The sequence below is a fragment of the Orcinus orca genome, chromosome 2, assembly GCF_937001465.1.
Source record: "Orcinus orca chromosome 2, mOrcOrc1.1, whole genome shotgun sequence".
Lineage (NCBI taxonomy): Eukaryota > Metazoa > Chordata > Mammalia > Artiodactyla > Delphinidae > Orcinus > Orcinus orca.
The window spans coordinates 69,746,415-69,764,572 of NC_064560.1; the positions used below are offsets into that span (position 1 = coordinate 69,746,415).

At 38.8% G+C, this 18,158-nt stretch overlaps 1 protein-coding gene across 11 annotated transcripts in view; it reads left to right on the top strand.

The window, feature by feature from the left end:
* MCTP2 (multiple C2 and transmembrane domain containing 2) overlaps positions 1-18,158 on the top strand; it is a 252,577-nt gene that overhangs the window by 125,086 nt on the left and 109,333 nt on the right. For all 11 annotated transcript variants that reach the window (XR_007475380.1, XM_049705578.1, XM_004271666.4 and 8 more), the window contains 2 exons: positions 6,900-7,086; positions 9,774-9,867. Coding sequence is in view for 10 of the 11 variants with exons in the window: in XM_049705578.1 (XP_049561535.1) it covers positions 6,900-7,086; positions 9,774-9,867 (281 nt within the window). In the remaining variant the exon portion in view is untranslated. The remainder of the gene's footprint in view (positions 1-6,899; positions 7,087-9,773; positions 9,868-18,158) is intronic.

An 18,158-nucleotide genomic window follows, 5' to 3' on the forward strand; every position in this document is an offset into this window, starting at 1 on the left:
AGGAACACCAGCCTTTGAGTTGTACTTCCTGGGCTGGCTGGTAACCACGGTGTTTGCTAGGTGCGTGACCTTGGGCAGTGATTTTGTGGTTTTCTGTTTGTGTAATGGCGTTTTCCACCAATTTGCAGGTCATCATGGCAGTTGGCAACAATGTCTCTTGTTGGTAGCTATTATTATTCCTATTAATTTTGAGATTTTTTTTCTGGATGGTAACTATAGATCCCCACAACATTTGCAACTAAAATTGTGTCATTTAAGTAACTGAAACACTAGTTAAAATTCAGCATATTTTTGTTTCTTCAAAACAGGAGAGACATTTTTTTATATTTTTTGGTAGAAGTGATCAGTGACTGTCTTCCAGGACATGGTGGGAAGGACATTCGTTGACTGGAGATCTGAGCAGTGTCAATTAGCCTGAACAATTCTGGGTTTTGTAGCTGTGGACAGAAAGCTGGAGTAGTGGTCAGTTATGTGAAGAGAAATCACGTTGGCATTGGTGGGTTGCTGGCTTGGTGATGGTTCAGGAATGGCCCACCCCCGCCTGGTAGCCAGCCTCCTCCAGGCTCTCCTGAGTCATGGGGAACTTTCTGAAATCCCTTCCACTGAGCCACAGGTAACTCCTGAGGAAGTCAGGGCTGGTAAGATGAAGGTGCTTGGGCAAATCCAACAGCCCTCCCAGACCAGGGTGCCTACTAATTCAGCTGTTTATTCATGGACCAAAATAATCCAGTCTTTTGAGTCCATCGGTGGTCTAGAGACAGAATTTTTAGGGAGGAGTAAGAAATAAAGCTAAATATAACCTGCCCCAACTTTTAAACAAAATGGCAAGAGTAGAAATACAGATTAACCCCCTTGTCAACCTGTGCCATTTCAGCATGATCGTATCATTTTCTTAAAGTATATTTTACATTTCCCTGTGATTCCGGAGATTAATTTGTCACGGAATATTCTAGACTTAATTTAGTTTGGAAACTTAAGAATGAGAATGCACAAGTTCATTTTAACTGGGCTGCCTCAGAGCCAATCGTCAGCGCCACGCGGTGCCTCAGAAAGTGGCTCTGACGTGCTACCAGTTTACTGGTGACTGTGGTGCAGAGGGGAATCAGGGCTAGAGGATTTCTTTGGACAGTCTGCACCCCATGTCGCTGATCTGCTCTTACAGCCAGGCATGACGCAGCCACCATTTTCTTCCTGTTCACCGCCTTCCTTAGCCTCTGAGATGTACAGCTTTTAAAACTCTAGCACCCTTTTCTTCCCCTTGCATTTAAGTGAAAAGCTGACCAGTCTATAATATAAAGCATAGAATTATGGTAATGAATAAGAGGTTAAAAGCTATCATGGCAAGTGGAACTTAAGCAGGTTTGGCTGACTGATATGGTAAAATTATGTGTTGAATTAAAACATTAAAATGCGGTGGGATTAATGGAGAAAGACAGGAACAGGAGGTCAGAAACAACGCTAAATCAGCACATTAACTGCCTGTGGGCCAGAGGGGCTGGCTTTAATATATGCAGAGAAAAAAAAAAGCTTGCAGAGGAAAAATAAATGTAATTTAGTCCTTGTTTCCTCCAGGTGAATAGAACCGCAGACTTCAATCTGGGAGGCACCTAGTACATATATTTATTTCCCCTTCTTTTTTTAGGTAGGGGAGGAAATAGACACTACAGAATATTTAGTTGGTTAACAAAAAAAAAAAAAAAAAAAAAACACTGACTTTATAATTTGGAGTTTTTGACTTGGAATTTTATTTTGCCACTGGGATGCATTTGTCCATTTGTTCATTTTATTCAACAAATGTAGAGCACGTCGTGTATCAGACATCCTGCCAAGTGCTGGGGGTTCAGAGGTGGATCCTGTCCTCAGGCACTAGGTTGTGGGCAGCGTCTTGGGGGTGGAAGGGCAGCTTCCTGGAAGAAGAGAGTCTAAGCTGAGACCTGTAACATGAGTGGTGGTTAGCCTGACAAGGAGGAAGAACTTTCCAGGAAGATGGGACCACATGGACAAAGGCTTAGAGAGGAGGGAGAACACATTCTGAGAAACTGGAAAGGAACGAGAAGGGTGGGTGACGTCATGCGATCAAACTAGAGAGGAAGGCAGGAGTGAGGTCACAAAACCATCGGATTCCATAACCTGCAGATGAACAGCAGCAGCTCCTGGCTAGACACAGACGCATTAGTGCTCTGCTACTTTATGTTCCTAATGCAAAGCTTGTTATTGTAGTGGAGCTCTTTCGGACTGAATGGTCTAAGTTCTGACTTCGGAATGAGGATTTCCTGGTCACCTAAGGGCCAGCGTGTAGCACCTGCTGAACGATGGTCCAAACACGGTCACCCCCCTTGCCTGTGGAGTCAGACATGATGCCACGGGAATAGACCTAATTTGCTAGTGCTCATTACTCATGTGTTTTACGTGGATGCCCTGAGCACGTGTTTTCCACATTGTTTCCTCAGATAGAAGAATAGTTTTATAAGTTTTATTGCTTTGTCGGTTTTTGTTAACAAACGTGTCTTTAGATATGTTGGCCGGAGTCTCGTGGGCCATGGTGAGTTAAAATTTATTTTTTCTTTTAAATTATTCTTAGGTCAGTATTTCTTGATACCTTTATCAATGCGTTTGTACTGTCAGCTACCAACCTGGGAAAAAATTTTTAAATACGTCCATTGCTATAATTCACCACAGCTGAATGACTGGCATTTCTCCAGGTTAGGGGCCAGCAAACTAGGGCCCATGGGCCAAATGCAGATGGCTGCTTGTTTTTGAGTAAAGTTTTATTGGAAAACAGCCTTGTTCATTTGTGTACATTGTCTATTACTGCTTTCATGCTACAAGAAGAGAGCTGAGTAGTTGCAAGAGACCAGGTGGCCAACAAACTAAAAACATATTTACTGTCTTGCCCTTCACAGAAAAAATGGTCTTAGTTCCTATCACTTATTAATGTTGGTGTGGTTTTTAATGATCATTGGAACACTCATTAGGAGAGCCCTTTAAACCACATATCTGAAAACTGAGTTTATTTTTCAAGGAAAATTTGCATCCATAGTAGTCAGCTCAGTTTTCATCAGTGCTCGTACAAGGCTGCCATTTGGGTAGAGCTTGGGGAGAAACTTAGGGGATACAAAATGGAAGAGAAAGAGAATATATAACAACACCTGTAAAATTCTGGAATCAATGAGTGAGCAAGTATTGTTTATAAGAATGAGAAGGAAGGGAGGAGGAGGTGTTTTGATTTGCCCAGGAAGCTGGGCTGGATCTCTTCTCCTAGGCATTCTTAGGGGCCAACCCTGCACTTTTCCCAGAACTGGTAACTAAACAGTTAACAGAAAGCCTTGGGAAAGAACAGCAGATTCTGTAATGCTTCAGTAGCAACGAGAAAAAATGAAGAGACTGACCAAATTATTTCGTACTTTCTCAGGGTAGAATCTGGTACCCTATAGAAAATTAAGGAAGCAGCCCAGAGTCTCCTTTCAAGATTTTTTATATTAAACATGTCTTTGATGAATATATTTCAGAATGATTATATCTTAAAGATTTTAGAGTATTTATCTTTACTTGAAACTAAAGAAAGCCATTTAGTTCATATGATACTTAACCTTTCTTTAGAAGATTCAATGAGTATTGTGGTAAAAGTATTCTGAAATTCTGGAAGAAAAGTCCTTAATTTTTTTTTTTTTTTCTTCTACTGCTTTTGCTGATCATACAAGCTAGTTCCTAGCTTGGTGTTAATGTAAATATTTCTTCAGCCTCTGGCTAACCTCCCGAACATTCTGGTTCTCCTTCAGATGTGAGGATGAGCTGAAGCCATGGGGACTGAGGTTGAAACAGAGAAAAATGGGAGGCCTGGAGGAAAGGGTTTTGTATGAGATTCATTTCTTCTTACTCCCATCTTTCCTTCTGTCTTCCAGAATGTGAAAATGAATGGGGAAGCCAGGTGGATAGAGCAGTTCAGTTCTAGAAAGTCATCCTTAGAGCGGGCGGTTAACGCTAGGGAGAAGGTAGCTTTACATTAATTCATAAGACTAAAGACATCAGTGTTTTAAGAATCAATTAATTCATGTGATGGGGCAGGGACCCTAAGAAACTGGGTCATAATCTATGTGCAGAAGGATCAAGGTTTAATTTTGATTGGCCTGATGCCTATGTATCAATTTAATTTGCTCTTTCAAGTCACTAAGAAAGTAAAAGTAAGTATTTGATTGAATTCACTCATGAGTTAACTGGGAATGTAGAATCCATTAAGTTTGTCCTGAAATCCCCCATCTGGTGTTTATGGGGCTCTTTTATCTAAAATAGGCAAGGCTATGTTTTGTACAGGGTTTCTTTCTTCGTTATCAAAATAATCTTTAAAACTGGGATAGGTGGAAAAGTTTCACAGTGGGCAGAAATGACTGAAAAATTTGTGAAAATGTGTAATTTCTGAGACAAAATTCAATATTTAGTTTGCATTTCATCTGAGATGTGATTCACACTTGTTTAAGTTAATAAACTGCTCTGTTCAAGTAAGCTGTGCCTTTAGACAGTCAGGAGGAGAGTGTGCAGAGTTACTGTAAATATGCTAATATTGCTTACAGTCTTTTTAGATGACTTTTTTAGAATTACTGTCAGGTCCATTTTGAATTATCCAAGAAAAAAATTATTATTTCCTCATTATACATCATTTTTGACTCCCAAACATTATTTGCTCTCAGAGATCCTGTAACTTTTCCTTTGTTCAGAAGATAAATAAAACCACCACCACAACAGAAAGGTAAACTTCAAAGGACAAAACTGCCATTATTAATGATATTAAAATGAATGTGTCATAAATAGGTTATTGCTACTTTGGACTAATGGAGGTGACCACCAGAGAAAAGTCTTACAAATTCGGATCATTCGTCTTTCCGTAAGAAAGAGGTTTATTAAATGAAAGTGTATATAACAGTGGAAAATAATGCTTAGCAAAGTATTCCTAAGCAGATGAACTACTGCTATACTTGTTCAGAATTTGCGGGTACTTAGTTTTGTAGAAATGGCACAGTTAAAGCACTTGACATTTCTTTCTTTCCAAGCAAAATTAATTCCCCATTTACATACTTATGAAATATTTACTAACCCCTCTTTTCACAGTAGTGAACTTTAACTTTGAAATATCCCTTATTGCACAGAAAAAAAAATTGTTTTGATTCAAATCATAGAGGGTTATTAAAAATATATATATATATATATATAAATGTGTTTCCAGTAGAAATACTTGATGAATTTATTACATGCAAAAGCTCTAATTGCCACCTCTTCTGGTAACTGGAATCGCTTTTGGTAATTAGGAAGTAAATACCCACATATATTTAATTTTATAGGTACATATCACTATTAAAATATTTTCTGTGGTAAAAGCTGGTATAGACCTTTAATATTGATGTTTTTTGGGGAAGGGATTGCAAGCTTTCTTTTAAATTTATTGAACTGGAACATTTTCCATATCCATGTGGCTCGAAATTGTCTTTGCTTTATATATAAAGTAAGTTTACCTATTTCCTATTATCTGCAAACTTACAAAGTCCATTGATGATTAAGGGTAAGAATCCATTCCTGTGAGACATTCTGAGGCCGTGCTTCCATTTTTTTTTTTTTTTTTTTTTGAGGTACGCGGGCCTCTCACTGTTGTGGCCTCCCCCATTGCGGAGCACAGGCTGCGGACGCGCAGGCTCAGCGGCCATGGCTCACGAGCCCAGCCGCTCCGCGGCATGTGGGATCCTCCCGGAACGGGGCACGAACCCACGTCCCCTGCATCGGCAGGCGGACTCTCAACCACTGCGCCACCAGGGAAGCCCCGTGCTTCCATTTTTAAATAATGTCTTGAATAGTCATCTTATTCAAAAACTAGAGATGGCAAATGAGAACGAAAAACACACACTACCCTCCCTCACTCCGCTCAGCCCTGCCTACCTCACTTACCTGCACATAAACAAAGCAAGTGTGGTCCAGGCAATCCCAGACTTTTCATGTCAAAGCAAATAAATGGCTTAGCACCTCAGCGCCCCCCTTATGGGTGTTTGCTTCTGTATTTAAATGTGTTTGAGGTTTTCAACATCGCCAGAACATTGACTGTTAAGAGGCGGAAAACATGCAATTTATAGCAGATGGGTGCAGCCTTTTCTGGCAGTGCCGCCAAAATGGGATCCATCAGTAGCACTTCACGCTCCATTTGTCTAACAGAAACCCACCTGGGGAAATCCTGTGGAACTATGCCTATTAGGAAAACACCTTAACACATTTCTTTAAATAAAAACTGGCCAGTCGGCATTAATCTAGAAGAAAGTGCTTTCTCCATTAACCCTCTCCAGCTTGCAAAGCTCCTATCTTTTCTTCCTTTTTTTTTGAACCAATGTCTCTTATTCTCTTTGCCGGTAGAAGACCAGCCAAGAGCAGCCCAGAGCAGCCTTCTAGAGCCGGCATCCATAGTGTTGAAACTTTGAAACTGTTTTCTTCCTCGTTCTTGATCTCATCGTTTCTCTGCAGACCTTATTTGTCAAAGATCTGCTGCTTCTCAGGTTCATTTGCCACTTTCTCCACGCTGCCTTTTCTTTGTTTTTCCTTGATCACTTTCTCTCCTTCATTCAGGGTGTGTTAGGCTGAGATGGAGTGTTACCAGCCAGGGGAGCCCTTGCAACCTTCACTACTCAACCAGCCCATATATAAATGTGTTTCCAGTAGAAATACTTGATGAATTTATTACATGCAAAAGCTCTAATTGCCACCTCTTCTAGTAACTGGAATCGCTGGATTCTAGTAACTGGAATCGCCCATGCCCAGACAGCGTGAGGTTTCATGGGGAGGATGAAATGAAAATCAGGTGCTTTGGAGGTTCAGCAGCTGCCACGTGTTAATCTCTTTTCTGTCTCTGATTCCTGCAACTTCGCCAGGTGTAAAGTGGATATCTCAGCCCTCCCACTGAAGCAAGCCAACTGCTTGGAGCTGCCTCTGGAGAGCTGCCTGGGGACACTCTTGATGCTGGTCACCCTCACGCCCTGCACGGGAGTCTCCGTCTCAGATTTGTGTGTGTGCCCCTTGGCAGATCCCAGCGAGAGAAAGCAGATCGCCCAGCGATTCGTGAGTGCTTTGCCTTGCTACACCCGCTCCCGACCCCCGCACCCACCCCCACTTCTAAGTTGAAACAAAGTCTATAAATTGAAAAACTGCTTCCGAAGAGATCTTTGTCCAAAGTTTAATGGTATGTCTCCTAAAACAAGACATCAGCCCTAGAGGTTAATGCATTAGTGAGAAGGTGACAGTAGATTATAGAGTTTGCCTTCCTATTTTAAAAGCCAAAAAAAAGGTATTTGAGTTTTTAGTATCCTGGATCTCTTTGGAGAAATTTGAAATCCTCAAGGGGGCAAAAGGTTGTTTAGCATGTCTGTATATGTAAATAAGAATTTTATTTTATTTTTTTAATTTTTATTTTGGAATATAGTTGATTTGCAATGTTGTGTTAGTTTTAGGTGTACAGCTAAGTGATTCAGTTATACGTACACATATATCCATTCTTTTTCAGATTCTTTTCCCATATAGGTTACTACAGAATATTGAGTATAGTTCCCTGTGCTCTATAGTAGGTCCTTGTTGATTTTCTGTTTTATATATAGCAGTGTGTATATGTTAATCCCAAACTCCTAATTTATTTCTCCCCACCACGTTTTCCCTTTGGTAACCATAAGTTTGTTTTCCAAGTCTGTGAGTCTGTTTCTGTTTTGTAAGTAAGTTCATTTGTATCATTTTTAGGAATTTTAATATAAGTTCACAAAAGCTGCTTTTTAAAAAACCAAATATTAATGTCTGCCATGTTGTAGATACTTTTCTAGAACCTCTTAAGATCAAGTGAGAAAGCGCTTGTGTCTCATAAAGCAAAGCCAAGCCGTAGACAGGCATGAAAGACTTATTCCATACTACCCTGGATAAGAGCAGTTTGTGATTTTTGCCTAAGTAGTTGCAATTTGCTTAAAAGACCACTCAGCATTTTTAAATCAAATGGCTTTGTCCTTGTCATTATTTTTTGTGCTCTGGCTTTCTAGGTGTCTTTATTTGCATTCTCGTTTTATTCCATCTTCTTTGTGAATCAATACATTTATTTTATTGCCACACACACGAAAGGCATGTTTTAGGAAAGTGGCATGGAAGTGAAGCAAAGATGAATACCTATTTAATGGGAATATTATTCTCAGCATAAACTTTAGTGCCACCAGACTCCTTCACTGTGCAGGCGTATTGATTAATTGAATAAACCTTTATCTTCAGGAGTACAAAGCCTAGCCACACATCTTAATGACAACACAAGATTCTGCATGCAAGGTAGATGTACTCTAAAGAAGTTTTGACAAAATCCACTTTTAATATTCTCTTTGATGACTTTAGTTAAGCAAGTGAAAATAAAACACTTCCCCAAACTTTCCCATGGATAAATTGCACAATTTACCAAATTCATGAGGAGTGTCATGCATTTATTAGGTGACATTAGGTAAGATCATAATGACTGCTTTGAATAATGTCTCAGGATTCGAGGAATACTCATTGAAAAGAGATTTGAAAAGCCAGTAATCAAAATAAAAAGATCAATTTTTTTTTTTTTTTTTTTTTTTTTTTTTAGCTAAGGAGCTGACCAGCATGCTAGAGGGAAAGATACTGTGTTATAAGACACAAGTTCCGGACCCCTGGATTTGTTTTTTAGGTTTTAAGAATAGATAATCTTCAAAGGCATTTTGCCTCTAAATTATGAAAGTACTTTATCTCAGATGTTTCCATTTTAACTTAAACACTAGTTTTTTTTCTGTTTTTTTTTTTAAGATTGAAAATACTGTTTGAAGAAACAACTTCCAAAAGTTCTTAGGAATGGTGCTTCCTAAGGTTTACGTTAGGCAAACCTTAGCTATTATTAAGCTTTTGTTATTCTTTCCTGAAATGCCTAAATAACAAGGATTTTACTACCCTTCCATAAATCCCTGGGGTCCACTTACCACAGGTTTTTAGTTATCTAATGATAACGGAAATACTGTATCCAAAGGTTTGAAAGCAGCATCTTTTTCAGCAAACGTGTTTTGGAGGCATGCAAAGAGCATTTATTTGCTTACCTCTTATCTCATGCACAATTTCTAAAGAAGGCAATGTGCTTAGACATCTAAATATTTCTATACATGCTTAAGAATTATCAGTAGATATATTAGAGCTTTGGCACATGCAAACTAAAAATGAAAGTAAATGTGATTACAGAGCAGTACTAGATGCTCAGTCTCTAATGAGCTGGCTGTAACATGGACTAGAAAATTCATTCCATTTCCATCCCTACTCTCTTTCTGGTAGTAATAAGTATCTACGGAGGGTCCAAGTTTAGTCCTCTGATATCCATAAAGTTTGTTCTAACTAGGTCAGAATAATGTTGCCTTTTCGGATGATTTAAAAGTTTCATTAAAGAGAAAGGGGGAAAGAGAATGAATGTAGTTCTACACCCATTTTCCCGGTGGGATGTCTGTACTATCGCCAGGGGGTGATGTTAAAAGTAGATTGCATGTGCTTTGTATTTGTTTATTTTGAAAGGGGAGTTAATTAATTCTCAGTCACTTTTAATCTGGTTGCTGCAAATGCCTAAGTTTCCTGTTGACTGATGCAATGCACATTGGAACTTTTCTTAGCATTGCATGAGAAAGATGATGATAAATCTAGAAGGTACTTCCTATAGGGACTTTTTGGCATTAAACAGTATATTAGAAAGCTATGTTCATTTGTGATCTACTTTTCTCCCCCCCCAGAGCTTACGGAACTCCCTGAAAAATATGAAGGACGTCGGCATTTTACAAGTGAAGGTTTTAAAGGCGGTAGATCTCTTAGCAGCAGATTTCTCAGGTATAGAAAATTTTCATCTTTTTATTCATTTTTATTTATTTCCTGCTTTGAAGTGATCCGGTGGCAGAGTGAAATGTTTTACTAAGTAGAAGCATGTGCAGAGCAATCATACTCTTTCAGTCAGAGTCACAGAAGAAAAAAAGGTGCAGACAACAAGTTCTCTCACTTCACATTTTTCGCAAAATTATCTTTTTCAAGTAATTTTCCTACGATTAGATAATGTGCTCGTCCATTTAGCTTTCAAAGATATTTGTGGATGATTCACGTCGTGACTTCTTTATTTGTTGAGTGTTTGGTCAAGCTTTTCTATAGGACCTCAGAAGGCAGATTTGACTTCTTGCAGCGCTGTGTGCAGACAGTGTTTTATTCTTCACAGGGTACAGTACATGGGTCCTAAATCTGGCTGGCTGGCACTTCTCTGTAACAGTAGCCAAGGTCTTGGCCGTGGAACCACTTTGCCATTGCCATTGTTATATACAAAATTTCTCTCGGTGCTTCACTACCTGGAACTTATAGACAGAGGCTGGAACTGACATGCTTTGTGCTGAATTATGCTTGACTATGGAGGAGGGTAATCCAAACGTTCCAGTGTCTGATCAGAGGATGCCTCTCCGCTCATTGCCGAATTACCCCCTTGTACTGACTAACAATTTAAGCACCTATATGACAGATGCTATTTACCAAGTAAATTGATGAATATGAAGACTATTACACAACATGGATCTATCTGTTAATGCAGTGGTGCATTTTTGTTGTTGTTGTTATATCAATTTTAGAATGTGGTCTACTCTATATTTGTGTAACCTCTGAACTTCTGAGTTTGAGGTAGCTCAAACTCTGGAAAAGAGAATGTTAATTAGAAGCACTTTATATTACAAAAATGATGGGATATATGAACTTAGTTTAAAAAAATAGAGTTCTCCTCAACCTCCTTCAAAAAATGAACCAATGGAAATCACTACTCTATAAGCCCCCCAAATAAGGTGATCTCAACTTTAAGGAAATGCCTAGTGAGAATATCCAAAAATGCTTTTTCAGCCAATATGAATATATAAATTCTCAGGGTTCTGGATGAAATACTTCAGTAATGACTTGTAATATTCATCAGTTTACTTGCAAATGTTTATATAGTCTTAGATTGATTTAGAAATTTTCCTTCTGAAACTTACAGTTTATGAAAATGCTTAATTCAGACGTTTCATGTGCCTTTGACAGTAGTTTTTTCATCACTAAAGCCCAGGTAGAGTTATCGACCAGTTTTCCAGAGCAAATTGTGTTTTACTTCCATCTCAGTGTTTAGATACAACACTGTTTGAATCTGTGATTGTTGATGTCTCAGGCGCCAAGAACTCATTTATGCTTTCAAGCAGTATTTTCAAATATTCTTTCTGTAGTTGTGTATTTTGTGTTCGCCAGGAACTAATTGAAATGCATTAAACGTTTTTTTAAAAGGCTTGTGTACAACTACATCCATATGTGGAAATACTTTTTAAAAACTTACCTTAGTTTATTCTTCCTATCAGGTGACTTCCATAAAGCACCCCCAAAACTAGTATTGATGGAGGTTGTTTCAGGCCAATGTGAGTTCTCCAAAGAGTACTTTGACTATTAAAGTGTATAGGAGAGAAACCTGGAAAATGGAAGTTTTTTATAAAGATCAGATGATAAGGCAAAACCCACTTTTCAGGAGAATAATTTTGGGGCAAAATGCTACCATTTTGTCATTTTCTTTATCTTCAAGATATTCAGTAGATAGTTTTGGAGTGGATGAAGGTGGTGAGTACCTGAGGATTCCATGAACAAAAAGCAGTGGTTAGAAGCCAAATAATGCTAAGCGATTTAGCTAAATGCCCTGGTGTTTTACTATATCTGTATTATTTATGAGAAAATCATCACTCTTCTGAATTGAAACAAAGATCCTTGTCATTAGCTAAGCATGTCTTTAGACCATATCGATCTTTATTCTTAGAATCAAATTTCACAGTCTAATGTTCTTTATAGGTTGGTAGCCTCATCCAGTCTCTTCCAAACCAAGGTGTTGCTTTAGGGCAACAAAGTGGACCTAGTCCAGAGAGTTGTAAAGTAACTTTTCTATGTGAAAAAAGAAGTGGATTCAGGTTGCTGTGAGGTAGCAGTAGAGATGTAATTAATGCCTCTGAGATGTTAACGATCATATCATATAGTGGCGACTCATACATTATTACTGTTATTATTGTTACCAATTCACTTGATTATGCAGAAAAAAAAATGCCAGCTTCACTTGATCATGGATCAGAAGAGGTACTCATCATTGCCAGTGCCGGAAACATTTAAAGAATAACTATTTATACCCAGCATTTTCCAGTCAGCCTTGCCTTATAACTGAGTGTTTCATTGCACTTGCTCAGGGAACAAAGTATTCACTCCTGCAAATTAAAAAGAACTGCATTTACTCTGAATAACCAGGCACATTCTCAAAGAATGGTGGTCGTTTTAGACAGTGCAAAAGGGAACATTCCAACATCCCTACTTTTTTTCATGATAGTTTTGTGGGTTTTTTTTTTTTTTTTCTGTAATTGTTTGTTTCTTGAAAACAATACCAAATAACCATAATAACTGATGCTTCAACTTAGATTCAGGGACTCTGATAAAACAAAAGTCCATGGGAGCAGATCTTGGCAGTGGTCCATATGGAGGTGAAGGTTACGGTTTGCAGAGTGCAGGGACCTTTTGTCCTAGAGGAGAAATGAAAGCACTTGGCAGCCCTGCGATCAGTGGTTTGCCAGTTTTAAAGTTATCTATATATTTGCAAGTAGCAATTAGAAAAAGAAAATATCAGTCACTTATGCTAATCGGATCAAAGTTAGGTGGATATTCCTCATGAGTGGTTATTGATGTTATGATTATGTAGCTGTAAAAATAAATTAAACTTGGGGGACATTGAATCCTCATTACTTTGCTAGTACTTTAGAATATTGGAATAATATATATCATATATATAGATTATATATATACAGGCACTAAGGTGAACTTCTTTGTAATTAAAAATTTAACTTTTTTTTTTTTTTTGCGGTACACGGGCCTCTCACCGCCGTGGCCTCTCCCGTTGCGGAGCAGAGGCTCCGGACGCGCAGGCTCAGCGGCCATGGCCCACGGGCCCAGCCGCTCCGGGGCATGTGGGATCCTCCTGGACCGGGGCATGAACCCACGTCCCCTGCATCGGCAGGCGGACTCCCAACCACTGTGCCACCAGGGAAGCCCTTAACTTTTTTATATAAAGAAAACAATTAGTGTAGCTTTCCAAATGTTATAAGATATTAATAACCTAAATCTAGATATGTTACCAATATTAAGATATTTATAAAAGATAAAGGCTTCAGTGTTCTAGTGTGTAGAAAAGACAATTTATTATTTTTGAAACTAATTCATTCTTTTCTAAATATGCTATTTTATTGTGTGATTGAACCTACCCTAGAATTAATAAATTTAAATTTATATATAGCTTGGCATTTTTGTGTGTGTATCTGACATTTGTTTGTATATAAGTGAGAAGACTTTTTATTTTAAAGAATCGGAGGTAATTAACTTCTCTTGCAGTCTAAAATTGGTGAAAGATATTTTAATGTTCTCTACAGCCAATATGAGATATGGATAGCCATACACAGTTATTCTAATAGAAAAGCCTGTCAGATATTTTTATTAAAGCATTTGTCTCACAAACACCTTGTGTCCAATGTAACCTAAAATTTTTAAGTAATAGGTTATCCTGCCTGATGTCAGTTCTTCTGTACAAGGCCATAGCCTTGATTCACAAAACAGATGATAAATTGTACTTTGAAACTCAAGGTGAGCACAGCTGTTGGTAATGTTTAATGAGAGCAACATACTTCACTCAGCTGCCGCTAGTCTTAGAACTCAGCTGTTTTGAGAAGAAAGCAATAAAAACCAAACAAAAACAATGCAGAGTTTGTTTCATAGGCTATAAAAAGGTAATCAAGTAGATAATAGGTAAACAGAAAAATAGGGAACTGAAATATTTTCTGATCAGAATTGTATTTCAGTACAAATGGCAATGCTTATCTTACCTATTGGGAGATCCACCAGTGAAGAGTAGGAAAGTATTTACTGTGTTCAGTGCATACACGGAGAAATGTTCTGGATAGCCTTGTTATAATTGATAGAATATTGTGGGGAAGCTTCCAGAATTGTACGACGGAGGGGCTCCTTCCGTGTATCAGTACTGAAACCATCACGGCCTCTATTTGCATAACGCACCTGCCAAAATTCAGCACTTAGTCAGTGATCCTTCTCTTATATTCTTAGAATCAAAGTGTGGGTTTCACACATCTTCCTCCCTACTAATTAAGCTTTCTGTATATTAATTTTGTTCTAAAAGAGTTCTTATATATTAACACCCTTCTCCTTAACGAATCTTCCAGTGGCAGGATGGGTTATTCTTTAGTCTTTGTCCAATTTATTCCTCCACCGTGTTAACACCACCAAGATGACCCTAGCCATTAAGTATTCTGACATAAAATAGGGGCGATAGAAGCTTAGGAGAGTTTTCTTTACCTCGTCATGCCAGCAGTGGCAAAAGAGCAAGGAGAACAGCATTGCAAGCCCACCTCCATATAGGATGATAGTAAGTGTTCTAACAACATAGCATAATAGGGTGTGGGTCTCAACAGCCCTTCTTTTGGTATAGCACAATCCCATCTTAATTTTTCATGTTCCTGTCATAATACGCTGTATGTCATGATGAGAAGCTGGGGAATTATCAGGAGGCAACGAAGGAGCAAAACTGGAAATAACCATCTTTCCTCACAATTTGGAGTTACTGTTCTCCAGGGGTCTTTTTTATCATTGCGATTTTTTGTTACTTTTTGCCATACAAAACCCACCCATTAAACACAAAAATTTTCCAAATATATCTGGATTTTTTTGACTTCTTGGCTGTAAGATTGTCACTTGGACCCTTTCTCTGTTTCCAATGTGAGTAAAGCAACTACCAAGTTAACAGAATCTTGTAATTAGAGAATCTTTATCAGAGGAATGGAAAAGACTATGTTTTCAAACAAAAAATATGGGTTATGGGGAAGTAGTCATGTGATAAATAAGCATGTCAGGAGCCATAACAGTGCCTGATCCAGGAGAACAAAGACATTTAATTCAAGAACTCCATACTTCTTTTCAGGGAGCCCAGTGTAGTTTTCCAAATGCTTTTTGAGTTTGTCTTAATTTAAGAAAAGTCACCTTGGTGGGTAGATCTAGTGATCTACAAGAAATGTTCATTGAGCATCTACTACAGGTCTGACACACCTACCTGTAGGGAGCTTGTGATCACTTCACTCTTCCTTCTCTAGGGGGCAGCGAGTATCATTGATGTGGATGAGGACCTCGCTCAAAATTGGGTGGCATTTTTAGTTGAGTGGTTCCTTGGCAATGCCATTAGGAGGAGCTCTCTGTTCCACACGCAGGGTTGCTCTCCCATGACTGGTAAAGTTCTCCATTCATTCATTAAGTACACGATCCCTTTCCAAGAGACTGAAACTCATGCTTTGGGTAAATTAATCTTCAGCTCAATAATTTATTCACTGAAAATGAAAATGATTCCCCATTTTATTTGCTCTTTATTTTTATGGTAGCTGCCTTTCATTTTAATCCCCATGTATTATGGCATAGAAGATGTATAGAAAGAGATGTGTAAATCTTGGTTCTACCACATACCAGCCTTGGGTCCACTTAAGCCTCCAGCTTCTCATGGGTATTTTGAGAGTTAAATTAAAACCTAAATGAGCATACCTGACGCATATTACATGCTCAATAAATGCTCTTCCCATTCTTTATTAAATTAATTTTTTTAGAGTAGAGTTGACCTGGGGAATTTCACAGGTTATTGTCTTCTTGGTATTTTGTTTATGATTTCTCTAATTTTAAATAATGTTGGAAATATCAGCATTGCTAATCACTTTTAGCTTTTCAACCACTTTTAGAAATCTATAGTTACCACTCTATGATGTTTGTTTCTTTTTGTTTCTGTTTCTATTGCCTGATAAAAGTGAAGAAAAAACATGCTTCATGGTAGGAAAATTCTCTTACTTAAACCAGTTTAGTGCTTGTATTCACATTTTGATAATATGGATAATAGTTTTATCGATATAAAATGCTTTTATGAGCTCAATTTTTTGTTGTATATAAAAGTGCTGTTTTGAGAAACTGTTGACCAAAATACTGCAGTTAGATACCATATTATAGTGTAGAGATATTCCAGCCATATGCTGTAATACTGACGTTTGAGTAGTTTCTGTAAATTATAACACTAGCTTTGTTTTCTGTTGTTTTGGGTTTTATTGAAACATAAGACTGCTTGTATCGAAAGAGAAATAAAATAGTCCTGTGGTTGTTGTTCATTGGGAATTTTAAGTCACATGTCCATTTTCTAGTTTGTTTTCATTGTCTGCTGTTTGAAGCTATATTCATAGCAATATGTCCCCTCTTAAAGATGCCCCCTTTTCAAAGGGTTGACTGTAATTGAATTTCTAGGAAGCTCAACCATAGTGATTCAGTGCTCTTAATTTTCATGAGAACCTCATGGCTAGATGAGCCCAAGTCAAGAACAACTTTTTAAAAACACGTAAAAAAGGATACAAATCTGCCCCGGCAGGCCATCTGCTTTAGCGGTCTGCCAAGGAACATGAACTCTAGTTGATGTAAAGTTTGGGAGTTTATCGAAGATTTAGCAGTTTGTAGCTTACCTGGTACCTTGTGAGTGAATGAGTTCAGTTCATTGATTAACAACTGATCTTACTGGCTGGCTTCTTAGTACGCTCTTCATTTACTCAACCAGTATACCTCCTCTGTGTGTGAGCCTGTGGTGGGTCCTGGTGACATGGTGGGGGAGAGGAATTGGTCCCTGCCTTCTCATGGAATGACTGCTAACCCAGTGGCATCTAATGACAATGATACTGTCAAGGTCAAGAACAGGTGTCCAGGTTCATTAAAGGGACACCTGACTGGTGTTCCTGCAGGAAGTGATGTTTTAGCTGAGGTGTCAGGGATAAGGAGGGATTAGCACAGTAGAGCTGAAGGAAAAGAAGTTTTCAAAGGAGGGAACAGCATGTTCCAAAGCCTGCAGGGCTTTCCCAAGACATGCAGAAAAGCAAACTGGAGAACAGAGCAAGGAGACCCTTAGGGGCAAGGAGGCTATTGTTATTAGGCGGGACCGGATTATATAGGAACATGGGGTCCAGGTGAAGAAATTAGAGACATTTTTAAGTAGGGAACTGATATGATCCGATATGAACTTAAATACAAGTTTATTCTGGTGGCTGCAAAGAGCAGGGATTTTGGGGGTGCAAGACTGAAAATGGGGAGATGTTAGGCAGATTCAGTGGATGATGGTGCTTTATGGAGCTTGAGCGGTGACAGGGGAATGGAATTAGGAGAAGGAAAAATTCTCATGTCATCAGTTGTTTGTGCTAGAATATTATTACAACATCAGAAATGTAGTTAAAAAACATTTCAGCAATAGTGTCCTCTTCCTTTGCAGACCTCACAGTCCTAAGTGAGACCGGTCTGTCCCCAGCTCTGGATGTCTGCCGCGGTGAAGCGATCCGTCCTCATCTGCAGGATGCCACCGAGGCCATTGTTTGGATTAAGTTGCTTGCAACCCACTCGGGAAGGCAGGAGATACTTGGAAGTTAGGTCCAGAAGGAATAGAGATCAGTGTTTTCTCTTTCTTTAAAATCCGTCTCACAGCCCAGCACAGTACTTTCCACATTTTAGGAAACCATAAATTATTTGTTGAAGGGAGGAGCAGGTACATCATACGGTGTGGCATTATGATGCCCAAACTAATGATCATAGGAGACTGAGTGGGGAGCTCCCTGGAGTTTAAGGTGGCAGAGAAAGTTCCATGCAGATGATGCATCTTGAACTAGGCCTTGGAGGTTAGTTGGTCCTGTTTTTTTTTTTTTTTTTTGGAACGGAGCGGGGCTTGAAAGAGCATTGCAGGGAGAAGCCATTCCACACGCAGAGTTAGGAAGCATGACTGAGCCCTGTACCTCTGTGTGCTGGTCAGGGGTGGGGCACAGACACGCCAACTTGATAAAGGTTAGGAAATAGGAGATAGATCAGGATGGATGGTGTGGGATAAGTTGTCAGAGAACACAGATTTTCAGGATGAACACTAGAATTGGCTCCAATATGCAAAAGTAAGGTTTATCAACAGACGGTTGGGGGCAAGAATTGAAGGGAGAGATTTTGGAAATGAAGTCTGGAGTGGCTGTTGTCCCCACTCCCACATCCGCCCC